We start from the raw sequence: 19,189 nt of genomic DNA on the forward strand, positions 1-19,189 counted from the left end.
AATATTCATAACTGCACATTGCATATTTGATGAGTTTTGCAGCTTTAAAAAGGTGCAAGCTTAAAAGTGCCAGTTGAATTTTCAACATAGTACCCATCAGTACCTGCTCTACCCATCAGTACCTGCTCTACCTGTCATATTGTGCTTTGTAGTCCCAGTTCTATGGTCTAGAGCTGCCTCTGATGAGACAAGACAGATATACTGAGCCGTCTCATTCATATGGATCATGTAAAATCTGTAGTACCAGTTCTATGGTCTAGAGCTGCCTCTGATGAGACAAGACAGATATACTGAGCCGTCTCATTCATATGGATCATGTAAAATCTGCAACACACAGAGACATAAAGGTTTTCAGGAGACAATAACTAATGCTGTATAATACTACTATAATAGTACTTATATCTGTACATCTCAGTGTGTAAGGCGTATAATTACATAATTATATGAATACTTATAATGCCTTAAAAGGGCAGAAAAGTTAAACTTAAAGGGACATGAAACCCAATTTTTTTTCTTTCATGATTTATATAGAACATACAATTTTAAACAACGTTCCATTTTACTTCTATTATCTAATTTGCTTCATGCTCTTGATATCCTTTGTTGAAAAGCATATTTAAATAGGCTCAGTAGTGGCTGATTGGTGGCTGCACATAGGTACCTCGTGATTGACTCACCCATGTGCATTGCTATTTATTTATCAAAGGATATCTGAAGAATGAAGCAAATTAAATAATAGAAGTACATTGAAATGTTTTATAATTGTATTCTCTATCTTAATCATGAAAGAAAAACTTTGGGTTTCATGTCCCTTTATATGGACTGGGTAAAGCATTTAATTTTAAATAGCTTTCCAATTTGCTTCTGTTATCAATTTTGCTTAGTTCTCTTGGTATCCTTTATTAAAGAGTAATCCTAAATGAGCTCAGGAGTGTGCACGTGCCATCTGGCAGCAGAGTTTGCAACATTGTTTATAGCAATACTTATACATAGATACAAACACTGCTGCCATAGACTGCTAAAGACACATGCATACTCCTAAGCTTCTTTTAGCCTACCAGGATATCAAGAGAACAAAACAAATTTGTTAATGGCAGTAAATTAAAAAGTTGTTTAAAATCACATGCCCTATATGAATTATAAAAGTTTAATTTTTGACTTTACTGTTCCTTTAAGTAATTCACTTTATAGTTGCACACATTATTTTATACCCTGATTTGAATGAAATTAGAGTAGTTGTTGATGAAGGTTAAACAAGATGCGCTAACATTGACTGACAAGAACTCCGCCTGTTTTAAGAATTAGTCAGGATAGCCATCTATACACAGAAATGTTTCCTGAATTAAATAAAACCGTATTCTCTTGCATTCTCAAAACGATACATTTACAGGAGGTCACTTTAGTGGTGCTGGATTTGTGTTTAGCAATGTGTATACTGTATAAATATAGATGTTTAAACTATTATTTAAGCACTTTTACCGTTTGAAAAAACACATTAAATGAATCCTTTTTCTAGGATACACGGAGAGCTTGATGCTGAAGCAGATGCTATGAGAATATCACAGCAAGAGCTGCTCTCTGTCAGCGATTCCGTTTATACTCCTGATTATGATGTTTGTGCGCCTGTTATCAACAGAAACCTGATACAGAAGGCTGGCTATCTAAACATGAGAAGGTAAACATCAGAGGTGTGCGCTGTGTTTAAAGAAGCAGCGCACAAACATCAAACATACATAATAAGAGGTTGGAAGGCTACAGATCTTGCGTATTGTACGTCTTTGAAAGCATTCCCTTTCCACTCTCTTTTAATTAGAGCTTGTTGTGCTGAGACTAAAGGGTTGTGCTGTAAACTGGCTGCTCTGTAAAATAAATCTGTTCTTAAAGGGACAGTGTAGCGCATAAATTACATGCTCAAATTCGCTAGCACATGTATGTTTTGTCGATTCTTAAAACTTCCCTAGGTCAGATGTGGTTTTCCACGCTGAAACACTCACAGGGGCTGCGCACAGGGAATTCTTAAAATAAAAAGGGGGTGGCTGTCCAAGCGAGTAGCGAGATGTTGCCCTTAGAAAGTAATTGAGCTCTCTAGAGAAGAAAACTACGCTGGGGAGAGTGAAGTGAGCAGGGGGTAAAACCAATACAAATCAGATTACTCTGCTTTCAGTATCTTACAATTTATCTCTATACATTTTGTGTATTTTGACACAATCCCAACACTTTTTAATTTACAAGTAAAAACGGCGAGATCTGCAGAGTGAAACATTTCTAGAAGATGCCAGACTATGGGCTCCATGTACGAAGCAGCGAGAGCTGCTCCGGAGCCCTTGCGGGGCAGGTTCGCATAGGCGAGTCTGCTTCTCGCAATGTAAAAAGCAATGGTCATTGGGTGCCTCGTCGGTATTACAAAGCCCTGCAAGGATTGTTTTCTAAACAATTTTTACCCTGGGAACTGTGTATCTTATTAAGGGGAGTTTAATATTTTTTTTTATTTGAATGAGAGACACTTACTTTACAATATAGTGCTTAGAAAAATAATCTGATGATATCGCAGGTTTTTGAGAATCGGTCGAATTGAGTTCTAGGGTGAGCACTGCAAAAATGGCATTCTCTAACAAATTGGATAAAAGTATGTAATTTTCTTTCATATAGATGGCGAGAGTCCACGATTTGTTACACATGGGATATACATTCCTACCAGGAGGAGGCAAAGATTCCCAAATCTCAAAGCCTATAAATACCCCACCCACCTCACTCATATCTCAGTTTAAACATGTCCTCCTTTGGAGGTGGTTCAAAGTATGATGTGCTTAAGATATGTGCTTCAGTGTATACTGAAGTCCGGTTTCCCCTCAGAGTTACAGTGTTTGTCAGAGGGATGTTTGGGGAGTTTAGCCTTTAGACACCATGTTGTGAAACCTCTGGTAGTCTTTCTAAGGCCCTCTGTAAATTCGGTCGCAGTAAGCCTTTTTCTGCCTCCCTTTACATTTCTACATACTCCTATCTTCTACCTCTGCTGATAGTTTTTCAGTACTGGTTGGCTGTCTGCTTAAAGAGTGGACATGTGTCTACAAATAACACAGTTAAGTATATATATTTTTTCTTCATAAATGGAAAGAGTCCACAGCTGCATTCATTACTTTTGGGAATTCAGAACCTGGCCACCAGGAGGAGGGAAAGATACCCCAGCCAAAGGCTTAAATACTCCTCCCACTTCCCTCATCCCCCAGTCATTCTTTGCCTTTCGTCCCAGGAGGTTGGCAGAGAAGTGTCAGAAATTAACGATTAGTCTCTTATGGATTGTAGTACTCTTCGGAATGGGACAGGAGTTTTAAGTAATCCTGTCAGCCTCTCAGTGAGAACTTGGATGAAAGTTAGAGTCCGGAGATGCAGGGAGAGTCTTTCTGCAAAACCATCCCTACTCATTTTTAACAGCGCACATCTTTTTCCCTGTTCCTTTTTTATGGCTTTTTCTTACTCCTTTTTTTACACCTCACTTCTTGGCTATACGTTAAACTGAGATATGAGTGAGGTGGGTGGGGTATTTATAGGATTTGAGGTTTGGGAAACTTTGCCTCCTCCTGGTAGGAATGTATATCCTATGTGTAACAAATCGTGGACTCCTGCCACCATGAAAGAAATTAATTTATTAGGTTAAGTTCTTACATAAATTATCTTTTTTAAAAGTGACTGGCAGTTTGAGATGCAATGCTTTAGGCTCCCAAGCAAGACTTTACCTGTGTGTTTAACCTATATGTAAAGATGAACTCAAGAGTCAGTTACATGCTTTAATGAAATAGACCATTTAGATTTTTGTATCTGAATGTCCCTTTAAGAAGAAAAATAAACACAATGGTCAGATACTTTTTAATTAACATGCCAGAAATATATGTAAGTTTTTTCATGTGAGATAACTCTTTAATAGACCAAGATGGGATCACTAAAGTGGGTGGGGATGGAAATTACATACATAGATTAGAAGGAATGTGAGTGAGTTGGTGGCCAGTGTTCACCTTTATGTTATGTTTATGTTAGAGTGCTGAATTTCCTCACTATATAAAGCTAGTCTTTGTTTCTGTTTCTTGCATTGATTTGAGATCTATATCACTTTTCTGTCTGGGCTAAAAAGTAAACACAGACTAACATTACATAGCAGGTAAAACATCATTTAAATATTAATTAATTGGTAATAATGATAAATAACATTTCTACCATATCCAATGAAAATAGAGCAATTTACTTTCCAAAGCTATGATTTTTTTTCTTTTCTCATTAGTAAAACGGGTCTGGTTACCACATCCTGGGAAAGGCTGTATTTCTTCACGCAAGGTGGAAACTTATTGTGTCAGCATAGAGGAGATGTGGCCGGAGGATTGATTCAGGATCTAGACAATTGTTCAGTCATGGCGGTTGATTGTGAAGACAGACGATACTGTTTCCAGATCACCACACCTAATGGCAAATCGTATGTCTTAAGCCTCAGGAAATATCATATATTTGTATTTATATCTTATTTATTTGGGTTCCATTATATTGGTTTATTAAATACATTAACTAATTCTACATCTGTATTATTGATGTTCACATAAGGTTAGATGTTCTATTATAAATTTTAAAAAAAGGATAGATCAAACTTTTGCACCCACAGTAAAGCAACTCACTTCAAAGAAAACTTTTACTTTTATATTTTTGCAATAATTTGTTATGGATTGAAATTAAAAAGGGATATTAAGACTGTGACAACCCTAGATAGTGCTAAATTAATACAATTTCTGTTTATTATGGTCTACTCCTTAAAGTGTTCAGAAATTTGGTTTCTTTTAACATTTTTGCCAACAGTTTCCATCTTTTCACAGAGGCATGTATTTTTTTGTGTGTAAAACACAAAGCCAGAGGGAAAATTTAGTTTTCTAAAGTTGTTTTTTTTTTTACATAAAGGTGGTGTGAGTTCACAATCCATTACTCCTGGGAATAATACTCCTGGCCACTAGGAGGAGGTAATTATCCCAAGACTCTAAGAGCCCTTAACCCCCCCAACCAACGACCTTACTGCAAACTAGTCTTGTCTTTGCCATCACAGTAGGAAGGTAAAGAAGGAAGGTGCTCCAGGTGTTTGAGAAGGGTTCTCAGACCAGTTTTCTCCACAGAGAGCTACAGTTTGGACAGAGGGATGTAGTTGGAGTATGGGTAGTGGCACAAAACCTTCTGTCGGTTCAACGTAAAAAAAAAATAATATGAGATTACGCACATATTTTTTCACGTGTTAATGACGTGTACGTGCCAGGTTTTTTAACATGTTCAACACTTTCCTACTTATATTAAATGGACAGTACACTGTAAAATTGTTTTTATATTAATGTATTTTCAATGACTTGTTATACCAGCTGCAGAGTATAAAATCTATGAGAAAACAAAATTTATGCTTACCTGATAAATTATTTTCTTTCCTTGGCATGGAGAGTCCACGAATCCATTCTAATTACTAGTGGAAATTTAACTCCTGGCCAGCAGGAGGAGGCAAAGAACACCCCAGCAGAGCTGTTAAGTGTCACTCCCAGTCATTCGGCTGAAGGAAAATGGAAAAAGATGATGACACAAGGGAATAGAGGTGCCTGAGGTTTATACAAAAAAAGCAGTCTTAAATTAATGGTGGGTCGTGGACTCTCCATGCCAAGGAAAGAAAAGAATTTATCAGGTAAGCATACATTTTGTTTTCTTTCCCATTGCCATGGAGAGTGCAAAATCCATTCTAATTACTAGTGGGAACCAATACCCAAGCTAGACGATACAGAATGGAAGGGTGGGAGAACAAGACAGACGGACCTAAACAGAAGGCACCACCGCTTGAAGAACCTTTCTCCCAAAGGAAGCCTCAGCCAAGGCAAAAGTATAAAATTTGTAGAATGTGGAAAAGGTATGCAATGAGGACCAAGTGGCCACCTTGCAGATTTGCTCCACAGAAGCTTCATTCTTGAAAGCTCAGGAATAAGAGACAGCTCTAGTGGAATGAGCCATAATTTTCTCAAGAGGCTGTTGTACAGCTGTCTCATAAGCTAACCGGATAACACTTCTCAACCAGAGAGAAAGAGAAGTAGAAGTTTTCTTCTGACCCTTACGCTTACCAGCAAAAACAACTAACAGGGCATTAGATTGCCAAAAATCCTTGGTTGCTTGCAGATAAAATTTTAGAGCATGCACAACATCCAGGTTGAGAAGAAGGGATAAGACAAAAAGAAGGAACAACAAATTCTTGATTCGATGTTGCAATCCGACACTACTTTAGGAAGAAAACCCAACTTAGTATGAAGCACCGCCTTGTCTGCATAAAAAATAAAGTAAGGAGAATCATATTGTAGAGCCGAAAGTTCAGAGACTCTAAGAGCAGAAGAAATAGCGAGGAGAAATAAAACTATCCAACTTAGTAGTAACAACTTACTATAAACTCAATGCATAGGCTCAAACAGAGCCTGTTGTAAAACTCTAAGAATAATGTTAAGACTCCATGGAGGGGCAACAGTCTTAAACACAGGCCTAATTCTGACCGAGGCCTGAAGAAAATATTGAACATCAGACAGATCTGCCAAACGTATGTGTATTGACAGCACAGATATCTTTCTCTACAGAGAACAGACTGACAAGCCTTTCTCTAGGACCTCCTGAAGAAAAGACAGAATGCGGGAAACCCTCACCCGACTTCAAGAGAAGCCCCTAGATTCGCCCAATAAAGGGATTTACATCACACCTTATGGAAAATCTTGCGAGTTACCGGCTTATGAGCCTGAAACATGGCATCAATAACCCTTTTCTGAAAAACCACACCTAAACAAAAACTAGGTATTCAATCTCCAAGCAGTCAGATTCAGAGAATCTAGGTTTGGATGTAGGAAGGGACCCTGTAGTAGAAGGTCCTTCCTGAGAGGCAATTTTTCCAGGTGAATGGATGACATCTTTGCCAGGTCCACAAACCAAGATTGACGAGACCACGCTGGAGCCATTAGATCACTGAAACCTGCTCCTGTTGATATGGGCTGTTACCCGAGAAAGAAGGACAGAAAAAAAGTGGGGGGATAAATCACCGAAGTCGACCAGAGCTACTTGTGGATCTCTATATCTTGATCCGTATTTTGGAAGCTTGGCTTTTAGACGAGACGCCATCAGAACTAACTCCGGAACTCCCCACCTGAGAGTTATCCTTGGAAATACTTCCGGAAGGAGGACCCACTCCCCTGGGTGAAAAGACTGCCTGCTCAGATAATCCACCTCCCAGTTGTCCACCCCTGGGATGTGTATAGCAGAAAGGAGATAAATGTAAAACTCTGCCCACTGAAGAATGCGAGTTGCCTCCTTCATAGCTAAAAGTGCTCCGAGTATCTCTTTGGTGCTTGATATACGCCACCTTAGAGATGTTGTCAGATTGGAATTTGATAAATCGGACCAAACTTAATGGGGGCCAAGCTATCAGACTATACATTCTGTTCTCCCTTTAGTTCAGGGGGGTCAGTTTATGACAACCATTGACCTGAAGGACGCGTATCTGCGAATCCAAGCCTACAGAAAGAATTAAAGCCTGCCCCCCACCTGATTGGGGGCAGGCCCTTCCTGCCAATTTGCTCTCAAAGGAAGGCCCCTTGGTTTGCTTCTCCTTAGTCCATGACTGGCAAGAACTCCATGTAGTCTTGGCTTGCTCAGGCTTTAAGGAAGAAAAAGAGATCACTTCAAGAAATAAACATACAAAATATCCTAGAAGTTGCGACAGATTATATGCAACAGACAGATCCGAGTCTCTTCAAAGAGGGAAAAATAAAAACAGCCAACATATATTGAATATATAAATATGAATGTAATCATATATTAAAACCTAAGGTTCACATAAGGAAAACTAATCAATCTGCCAGCCTCAGCCTCCCAATGCTGTATAATGGAAGGAAGATGACAACGTCAGTGCAGTGCATCTCTTCATTATCAAGGAGATTAGAATATTAGCACTTCTATTAGCGATGAAAGAACATTCAACCTGGTATCCGCAGCTGGATTCAAACCGCCAATCTTTCATCTGGGAGGCTGCTTGCTTACACATTAAGCCACCAATGCTGTTTTCTATATCAAGATATATATCCTTCAAAGGATAATAGAGAAACACCTTAGAGAAGCAAAATCCTTCATCAAAGAAATAATGTAAGATCTAAATCTCCCAATGGAATCAAAATCAGAAATGATCCATTAATACATTGATATGTGAAAACATAAATAACACACTAGTAATGTAACATAAAAGAAAGCATAAACCTGAGTATGCTAAAATATAGGTATTACCAGAGCTTCAAAATTTAAGATATACAAAAACAATAATAGTTGTAATTACCTCAAGACACCATAAGATGGCACCAAACTCCAAGGTATAAATGAGAAAATATTTCAAAAATATATAATTGCAAAAATCTTTTCCTAAATTCATTAAATGAAATATCATACAGATAGTTTTAATACAAAGGGTCTGCAGCTTGGAGCCTCAGCTAGAGAAGCTGTCTCATAACTTGATTCCTCACTAAATAATTAGGAATACTTAGCAAACATATCCTATCACTGAAGGATATACAGTTGTCCTTCCTCCAGATAGATTACATGAAAAACAGTAAGTTAATAATCGCATAACCACTGTCATAAAATGCACATTGACTGAGATCAGTTTACATGAAAAAAACAGATCACCAATCTGTAATACAGAAAAGCCTATTTCCACCATCTATCTCCAACAAACACCAGGAGATCCCTTATACTAGCGAGCACCGCAACATAAGAAAGATAAAAGGCGGTGGAGAATAGGGCATAAAATATAAGAACTGCGCAGCATGACAATCTTTGTAGCATCTCTCTAACAATCTTGGTAGCGTTTCTCTGACAAGCGCGACAAAAAAGGCAGAGGCGGGAAAAAGATTAACCCGCCGTGTCCGCATCCACGCAATATATCTCATGATGGCCAAGCTTCATATATTATATATACAAAGGAAGCCACACTCACCATAAGCGTTGATAAACTAAGAGCGCACCCAAGGGAAAATAAATGACCGCCTGTTAAAATAATAACAAAACACTGGCCCTTAAGATCTGCCCAGGCAACGCATCTCTCAAAGGTATATAAAGAGATTGTGCAGATGCGGATACTACGGGCTGTAGACCAATAAGTGGATGCCCACCCTAATACAATAATACCTTGGTAGTAATACCCAGCGGGTAAAAGGTAATAAACCGCTATAGGTCCCTCCCTTGTGGTGCATACCGGCTAAACAGAAGCGATCCTTCCAAATCCACTACTAGTCTCAACCTGACTTGCAATAAAAGGAAATGGAGAGACACTAAACCCCTTATGACAGAAGGATAGTGACATATGTAGTATAGTAACCGCAATCTGGGATATAAATATAACGGCTGCAGATTTTAACAGCCTCCATGTACGAGAACATAACTCTCATACCGACCATTTGGTTTTGCAGGGGGAAAAAGGCTGTATAAAATACCCCCTTGTCAGGAAGGCAATAAACGGCTGAAGTTGTATTAACCCCCATGCATACGAGGGGAAAACCAGCCCATTATGCTACTCTTCTATGTAGAAGAGTTAAAATCTTCCCTGCATAAACACCACCGTGCTCCACATTACCTGCCCACACTAAATCCCAATAGTTAAGAGATTTATGGTAAGGTCCCTGGGCTCAAATATCTTTAAAGTGGGAATTAACCCCTAATGTGCTTGGGCCTTCTCACCTAGAAGGAATAAGCACTTACCTTAGGAGCTCCAGCTGCAGGGTAGGAGCAGCGTCCTAGGTATGTCAGACTCAGACGACCTCTGACAGGTGACCTGTAGAAAAAGAAAAACAGAGTAACCAACCCTGGTTTCCTTCCTAAGATAGGATAGATACAAGGGGTTGAGTTTCAGGTATTATCAGATCTCATTATGTTATCATTTTGTGTACAAACACTTGCTTCCTTATCTTATATTTGTCTGGAAAACTAAAGCTCAGTACTTAGAGAACAATGAAAAATTATAATTTTATTACTTCACTATCCTGCACCCCACTGGGAGTGTAATTTCTTCTGCTTGCCGTGTTTACTTAGCCTTATCAATAGCTTAGACTACAGTATAGACACTTTCAGTATAGGTGGGGATACCACAGGCTAAATCAGGTCAGAAACCATCTACCCTGGTTCTGATATAGTTCTACAAGTTTGGGAGTAATCAATTTATCACCAAGTCTTTTACTTCCTTAATTGCTTATATATCTTATGCTTGTATAAATGTAATGCTAATATTTATTTAAAGCTGGTATTTTGTTTATTTAGTAGTGCAATTTAGTTGTATGTGTGTATTTGGAAAGGATCATTAAAGGGACAGTAAACACCAAAAATATTATTGTTTCTCCAACATAGGTGTGTCCGGTCCACGGCGTCATCCTTACTTGTGGGATATTCTCTTCCCCAACAGGAAATGGCAAAGAGCCCAGCAAAGCTGGTCACATGATCCCTCCTAGGCTCCGCCTTCCCCAGTCATTCTCTTTGCCGTTGCACAGGCAACATCTCCACGGAGATGGCTCAGAGTTTTTTGGTGTTTAAATGTAGTTTTTATTCTTCTATCAAGAGTTTGTTATTTTAAAATAGTGCTGGTATGTACTATTTACTCTGAAACAGAAAAGAGATGAAGATTTCTGTTTGTAAGAGGAAAATGATTTTAGCAACCGTTACTAAAATCGATGGCTGTTTCCACACAGGACTGTTGAGAGGAATTAACTTCAGTTGGGGGAAACAGTGAGCAGACTTTGGCTGCTTGAGGTATGACACATTTCTAACAAGACTTGGTAATGCTGGAAGCTGTCATTTTCCCTATGGGATCCGGTAAGCCATTTTCTTAATTTTCAATATAAGAATAAAAGGGCTTCACAAGGGCTTTAAAGACTGGTAGACATTTTTCTGGGCCAAAACGATTACTTTATAAGCATATTTAATGGTTTATAACTTTGGAGAGTTATTTTAATCTTGGGAATTTTGTTAACAAAACGGCAGGCACTGTATTGGACACCTTTTTCACTGGGGGCCTTTTCTAGTCATAGGCAGAGCCTCATTTTCGCGCCACTAATGCGCAGTTGTTTTTGAGAAGCAAGGCATGCAGATGCATGTGTGAGGAGCTCAGGTCCACTGAAAATGCTTATTGAAGGCGTCATTTGGTATCGTATTCCCCTCTGGGCTTGGTTGGGTCTCAGCAAAGCAGATACCAGGGACTGTATAGGGGTTAAATATAAAAACGGCTCCGGTTCCGTTATTTTAAGAGTTAAAGCTTTCAAATTTGGTGTGCAATACTTTTAAGGCTTTATGACACTGTGGTGAAATTTTGGTGAATTTTGAACATTTCCTTCATACTTTTGCGTATATTCAGTAAAAAAGTGTGTTCAGTTTAAAATTTAAAGAGACAGTAACGGTTTTATTTTAAAACGTTTTTTGTGCTTTGTTATCAAGTTTATGCCTATTAACATGTCTGAACTATCAGATAGACGATGTTCTGTATGTTCGGAAGCCAAGGTTCCTCTCCATTTAAATATATGTGATGAATGTGACAAACAAAGTAGGGACAATGATGCCACTGATAGTAATGTTGCCCAAAATGATTCCTTAAGTGAGGGGAGTAAGCATGGTACTGCATCATCTCCTTCTATGTCTACACCAGTCTTGCCCACTCAGGAGGTCCCTAGTGCATCTAGTGCGCCAATCCTCCTTACTATGCAACAATTGACGGCTGTAATGGATAATTCTATTAAAAACATTTTAGCCAAAATGCCCACTTATCAGCGAAAGCGCGACTGCTCTGTTTTAGATACTGAAGAGCATGAGGACGCTGATGATAATGGTTCTGTCATGCCCTTACACCAGTCTGAAGGGGCTAGGGAGGTTTTGTCTGAGGGAGAAATTTCAGATTCAGGAAAAATTTCTCAACAAGCTGAACCTGACGTTATTACATTTAAATTTAAATTGGAACATCTCCGCGCTCTGCTTAAGGAGGTGTTATCTACTCTGGATGATTGTGACAATTTGGTCATTCCAGAGAAATTATGTAAGATGGACAGGTTCCTAGAGGTCCCGGTGCCCCCCGAAGCTTTTCCTATACCCAAGCGGGTGGCGGACATTGTAAATAAAGAATGGGAAAGGCCCGGCATACCTTTTGTCCCTCCCCCTATATTTAAGAAATTATTTCCTATGGTCGACCCCAGGAAGGACTTATGGCAGACAGTCCCCAAGGTCGAGGGGGCGGTTTCTACTCTAAACAAACGCACCACTATCCCTATAGAAGATAGTTGTGCTTTCAAAGATCCTATGGATAAAAAATTAGAGGGTTTGCTTAAAAAGATGTTTGTTCAGCAAGGTTACCTTCTACAACCAATTTCATGCATTGTTCCTGTCACTACAGCAGCGTGTTTCTGGTTCGAGGAACTAGAAAAGTCGCTCAATCAAGCATCCTCTTATGAGGAGGTTATGGACAGAGTTCAAGCACTTAAGTTGGCTAACTCTTTTACCTTAGACGCCACTTTGCAATTAGCTAGATTAGCGGCGAAAAATTCAGGCTTTGCTATTGTGGCGCGCAGAGCGCTTTGGCTGAAGTCTTGGTCAGCGGATGTGTCCTCCAAGAACAGATTGCTTAACATCCCTTTCAAGGGGAAAACGCTGTTTGGCCCTGACTTGAAAGAGATTATTTCAGACATCACTGGGGGAAAGGGCCACGCCCTTCCTCAGGATAGGTCTTTTAAGGCTAAAAATAAAACAAATTTTCGTCCCTTTCGCAGAAACGGACCGGCCTCAAATTCTACATCCTCTAAGCAAGAGGGTAATTCTTCTCAAACCAAGCCAGCCTGGAGACCGATGCAAGGCTGGAACAAAGGTAAGCAGGCCAAGAAGCCCGCTACCGCTACCAAGACAGCATGAGATGCTGGCCCCCGATCCGGGACCGGATCTGGTGGGGGGCAGACTCTCTCTCTTCGCTCAGGCTTGGGCAAGAGATGTTCAGGATCCTTGGGCGCTAGAAATAGTTTCTCAAGGTTATCTCCTGGAATTCAAGGAACTACCCCCAAGGGGAAGGTTCCACAGGTCTCAATTGTCTTCAGACCAAATAAAAAGACAGGCATTCTTACATTGTGTAGAAGACCTGTTAAAAATGGGAGTGATTCATCCTGTTCCATTAGGAGAACAAGGGATGGGGTTTTACTCCAATCTGTTCATAGTTCCCAAAAAAGAGGGAACATTCAGGCCAATTTTGGATCTCAAGATCCTAAACAAATTTCTCAAGGTCCCATCGTTCAAGATGGAAACCATTCGGACAATTCTTCCTACCATCCAGGAAGGTCAATTCATGACCACGGTGGATTTAAAGGATGCGTATCTACATATTCCTATCCACAAGGAACATCATCGGTTCCTAAGATTCGCCTTTCTGGACAAGCATTACCAGTTTGTGGCACTTCCATTCGGACTAGCCACTGCTCCAAGAATTTTCACAAAGGTACTAGGGTCCCTTCTAGCGGTGCTAAGGCCAAGGGGCATTGCAGTAGTACCCTACTTGGACGACATACTGATTCAAGCGTCGTCTCTACCACAAGCAAAGGCTCATACGGACATTGTCCTAGCCTTTCTCAGATCTCACGGGTGGAAAGTGAACGTAGAAAAAAGTTCTCTATTTCCGTCAACAAGAGTTCCCTTCTTGGGAACAATAATAGACTCCTTGGAAATGAAGATTTTTCTGACAGAAGCCAGAAAATCAAAACTTCTAAGCTCTTGTCAAGTACTTCATTCTGTTCTTCTTCCTTCCATAGCGCAGTGCATGGAAGTAATAGGTTTGATGGTTGCGGCAATGGACATAGTTCCTTTTGCGCGAATTCATCTAAGACCATTACAACTGTGCATGCTCAGACAGTGGAATGGGGATTATACAGATTTGTCCCCGACGATCCAAGTAGATCAGAGGACCAGAGATTCACTCCGTTGGTGGTTCACCCTGGACAACCTGTCCCAAGGGATGAGCTTCAGAAGACCAGAGTGGGTCATTGTAACGACCGACGCCAGCCTGGTGGGCTGGGGCGCGGTCTGGAAACACCTGAAGGCTCAGGGTCTATGGTCTCGGGAAGAATCTCTTCTCCCGATAAACATTCTGGAACTGAGAGCGATATTCAATGCTCTCAAGGCTTGGCCTCAACTAGCAAAGGCCAAATTCATAAGGTTTCAATCAGACAACATGACGACTGTTGCATATATCAACCATCAGGGGGGAACAAGGAGTTCCCTGGCGATGGAAGAAGTGACCAAAGTAATTCAATGGGCGGAGCTTCACTCCTGCCACTTGTCTGCAATCCACATCCCAGGAGTGGAAAATTGGGAAGCGGATTTTCTGAGTCGTCAGACATTTCATCCGGGGGAGTGGGAACTCCATCCGGAAATCTTTGCCAAAATTACTCAATTATGGGGCATTCCAGACATGGATCTGATGGCGTCTCATCAGAACTTCAAGGTTCCTTGCTACGGGTCCAGATCCAGGGATCCCAAGGCGACTCTAGTAGATGCACTAGTAGCGCCCTGGACCTTCAACCTAGCTTATGTGTTCCCACCGTTTCCTCTCATTCCCAGGCTGGTAGCCAGGATCAATCAAGAGAGGGCTTCGGTGATCTTGATAGCTCCTGCGTGGCCACGCAGAACTTGGTATGCAGACCTGGTGAATATGTCATCGGCTCCACCATGGGAGCTACCTTTGAGACGGGACCTTCTTGTTCAAGGTCCGTTCGAACATCCGAATCTGGCATCACTCCAACTGACTGCTTGGAGATTGAACGCTTGATTTTATCAAAGCGTGGGTTCTCAGATTCTGTCATTGATACTCTTATTCAGGCTAGAAAGCCTGTAACTAGGAAAATTTACCATAAAGTATGGAAAAAATATATCTGTTGGTGCGAATCGAAAGGATTCCCATGGAACAGGGTAAAAATTCCTAAGATTCTATCCTTTCTTCAAGAGGGTTTGGAGAAAGGATTATCTGCAAGTTCTTTGAAGGGACAGATTTCTGCTTTATCTGTTTTACTTCACAAGAAGCTGGCGGCTGTGCCAGATGTTCAGGCTTTTGTTCAGGCCCTGGTTAGAATCAAGCCTGTTTACAAACCTTTGACTCCTCCTTGGAGTCTCAATTTAGTTCTTTCAGTTCTTCAAGGGGTTCCGTTTGAACCCTTACATTCCGTAGATATTAAGTTATTATCTTGGAAAGTTTTGTTTTTGGTTGCAATTTCTTCTGCTAGAAGAGTTTCAGAGTTATCTGCTCTGCAGTGTTCTCCTCCTTATCTGGTGTTCCATGCAGATAAGGTGGTTTTGCGTACTAAGCCTGGTTTTCTTCCGAAAGTTGTTTCTAACAAAAATCTTAACCAGGAGATAGTTGTGCCTTCTTTGTGTCCGAATCCAGTTTCAAAGAAGGAACGTTTGTTGCACAATTTGGATGTAGTTCATGCTCTAAAATTCTATTTAGAGGCTACAAAGGATTTCAGACAAACATCTTCCTTGTTTGTTGTTTATTCTGGTAAAAGGAGAGGTCAAAAAGCAACTTCTACCTCTCTCTCTTTTTGGCTTAAAAGCATCATCAGATTGGCTTATGAGACTGCCGGACGGCAGCCTCCTGAAAGAATCACAGCTCATTCCACTAGGGCTGTGGCTTCCACATGGGCCTTCAAGAACGAGGCTTCTGTTGATCAGATATGTAAGGCAGCGACTTGGTCTTCACTGCACACTTTTACCAAATTTTACAAATTTGATACTTTTGCTTCTTCTGAGGCTATTTTTGGGAGAAAGGTTTTGCAAACCGTGGTGCCTTCCATCTAGGTGACCTGATTTGCTCCCTCCCATCATCCGTGTCCTAAAGCTTTGGTATTGGTTCCCACAAGTAAGGATGACGCCGTGGACCGGACACACCTATGTTGGAGAAAACAGAATTTATGTTTACCTGATAAATTACTTTCTCCAACGGTGTGTCCGGTCCACGGCCCGCCCTGGTTTTTTAATCAGGTCTGATGATTTAATTTCTCTAACTACAGTCACCACGGTATCATATGATTTCTCCTATGCAAATATTCCTCCTTTACATCGGTCGAATGACTGGGGAAGGCGGAGCCTAGGAGGGATCATGTGACCAGCTTTGCTGGGCTCTTTGCCATTTCCTGTTGGGGAAGAGAATATCCCACAAGTAAGGATGACGCCGTGGACCGGACACACCGTTGGAGAAAGTAATTTATCAGGTAAACATAAATTCTGTTTTTTTTTTAAAAGATAGATAATCCCTTTATTTACCATTCCCCAGTTTTGCATAACCAACACTGTTATATTAATATACTTTTTACCTCTGTGATTACTTTAGATATAAACTTCTGCAGACTGTCCCTTAGCGCAGATCTTTTGACAGACTTGCATTTCAGGCAATTAGTGCTGACTCTTAAATAACTTCATGGACGTGAGCACAATGTTATCTATATGGCACACATGAACTAACACCCTTTAGCTGTGAAAAACTGTCAAATTCATTCAGATAAGAGACGGCCTTCCAGAGCTTAGAAATTAGCATATGAGCCTACCTAGGTTTAGCTTTCAACAAAGAATAACAAGAGCAAATCAAATTTGAAGTTGTTTAAAATTGCATGCCCTATGTGAATTATTGAAAGTTTAATTTGGACTTTCCTGTCCCTTTAATATATAACAACCCTTTATAGCCTGCCTTTGGTCGTAGAGATTTCCTAGTGACATACTCCCTCTAGATTTTTTTATTTTGTAGATTGTGCAGGTTTTACAGTACAATTAATAATCAGCACTGCTTTGCTTCTGAGATTAACATATTTGAGCCTAAGCGTTGCATTGTACTTTTACGTGAATGCTGACTTTTAGGGTGTATGCTCATTGTGAACACCTTCACTGTTTTTTGCTAAATAACAGTAGATGACGTCAGTCTCGTATCAAACAATGAAGGTCTCTGTAACTGTATATTACTGTTAACATGAACTTGCTGCACATTGTTGTCTTTTTGTTGGCACACAGCAAACATTACTATACATTCTTTTTTATTAGGAACCTGATTCTTCAAGCAGAAGGAAAAAGGGAATATGAGGAGGTAATGCTCTGGCATTTTAAAATTCAAGCATAACAAACAGACCTGATGTAAAATGTAATATTATGTGTTTATAGTCTTTGTTTACTGCTATCCATGTACAGATCACAAGTAAATAGAGAACAAACTAACAAACATGTGATCTAGTTAGCAGTGTGAACAAAATAACCATATGATTGGGTAAATCTATTTGCAAGAAGTTTATTTTGCCTTAGTGTTGGTTATAATAAGTAAACAGGAGCAAAACATATTCCTCAGGCAAAAGATATTGTGATTTATAAAGGAAAAACAGAACAGATTTTAGAATGTTGTACCAACCTGTCTGTGCTTCTCTGTATTCATAATAATAAAATAGACTAGGAGGGTACTATCAAAAATAGCTCCTTGTATCCTTTTAAATCAGAGGTGATCAACTTTGGCACTCCAGAGGTTTTGAAACTACATTTCCCATGAGTTTGCTAAGCCTCGGAGAGACAGCCAACCAAGATGTCTTTATCAAACTTAGGAACTTGATTAAAGCATTCATGAACTAATATATACACGTAGTTTATATGCTGGTAATTTAAAGCGATGGAAAACTTTAGTTAATTAAATGCTATATATGTAATCTTTGCCATTAAAAAAGTATATTTGTACTGTTTTTTTATTTTTATAATCTATCAATGAAAAGGGGTTAAATCCGTGCCTATAGTAATGGTTCTATTACAATGTTATGGCGGCCCACTGGAATTATTTTTTTTATTGTTACCTGGAGTCAAAAATATTAAAATGTAGGTTGTACATCCTATGATTTTTTAACAGCTTTTTTTTATTATTTCTATTTACAGTGGATTTCTGCTATCAACAATATTTCCAGACAAATTTACTTATCAGATAACCCAGAGGTATATTTTAAATAAATTTATTAATACTTAAAACCTATTTTTTCTTCTCAAAACATCATATACCTACACCACATAGTATCCCTTACGCTGCTAAATTCTCAATGAACTGCAGTTTCCTTCTTAATATAAGGAGAGTCCACTGCATCATTCCTTACTGTTGGGAAATACTGAACCTGGCCACCAGGAGGAGGCAAAGACACCCCAGCCAAAGGCTTAAATACCTCTCCCACTTCCCCCATCCCCCAGTCATTCTTTGCCTTTCGTCACAGGAGGATGGCAGAGAAGTGTCAGAGATTTCGGAGTAGTTCCTTAGGAAGGGTATCTGCCCTTCAATATGGAACTGGAGTTTTAAGTAGTCTTGTCAGCCTCTCAGTTAGAGAATTGACGAAAGTTAGAGTCTGGAGATGCAGGGAGAGTCTTTCTGCGAACCCATCCAGACTGCCTGCTAACAGCTCCTAAGCAATCGGTGTTGACGAGTTTCACTGCCTGCTTGTTTTCTCACTCAAGTCCATGTCAGGAGCGATGCTACAAGACTGTCACACTTGAGAGGTTGTGTTTCTGTTCCACAGCATGGATTCTGGTAAGGTCGTTTAAATTATTTACATATGTTGAAAACACTAGAAGACAGGGTCATTTATTTAGGTAATTTTCGTTCCTTTCGTTCTGATAAATCCCAACGACAGCAACCCTCCACTGAGCCCGAGGAAACCAAGAGCACTTGGAAGCTGGCACAGTCCTGGAATAAATCCAAGCAGAGAAAGAAGCCCGCCGAGACTAAATCGGCATGAAGGGGCGGCCCCCGATTCGGCACTGGATCGTGTAGGGGGCAGACTGTCGCTCTTTTCAGACGCTTGGTTCAGGGACGTGCAGGATCCATGGGCCCTAGAGGTCACAGCTCAGGTATACAAGATAGGTTTCAAGTCTCATCCATCCAAGGGCAGATTTCTCCTCTCAAGCCTGTCTTCCAGGCCAGAAAAGAGGGAAGCCTTTCTGGGATGTGTGCAGGATCTGTCCTCCTTCGTGGTCATTGTCCCGGTACCTATTGCAGAAAGAGGTTTGGGATACTATTCAAACCTTTTCGTGGTCCCAAAGAAGGAGGAACTTTCCGCCCGATTCTGGACCTAAAGTGCTTAAACAAATTTCTAAATGT

General features: G+C 40.2%; 1 protein-coding gene across 1 annotated transcript in view; it reads left to right on the forward strand.

Annotated features, from left to right (window-relative positions):
* Window positions 1-19,189, forward strand: part of APPL2 (adaptor protein, phosphotyrosine interacting with PH domain and leucine zipper 2) — a 350,547-nt gene that overhangs the window by 222,428 nt on the left and 108,930 nt on the right. The window contains exons 10-13 of the mRNA XM_053716955.1: window positions 1,517-1,675; window positions 4,274-4,462; window positions 17,116-17,158; window positions 17,983-18,039. Coding sequence (XP_053572930.1) covers window positions 1,517-1,675; window positions 4,274-4,462; window positions 17,116-17,158; window positions 17,983-18,039 — 448 coding nt within the window. The remainder of the gene's footprint in view (window positions 1-1,516; window positions 1,676-4,273; window positions 4,463-17,115; window positions 17,159-17,982; window positions 18,040-19,189) is intronic.

Source organism: Bombina bombina, chromosome 6 (genome assembly GCF_027579735.1).
Source record: "Bombina bombina isolate aBomBom1 chromosome 6, aBomBom1.pri, whole genome shotgun sequence".
NCBI lineage: Eukaryota > Metazoa > Chordata > Amphibia > Anura > Bombinatoridae > Bombina > Bombina bombina.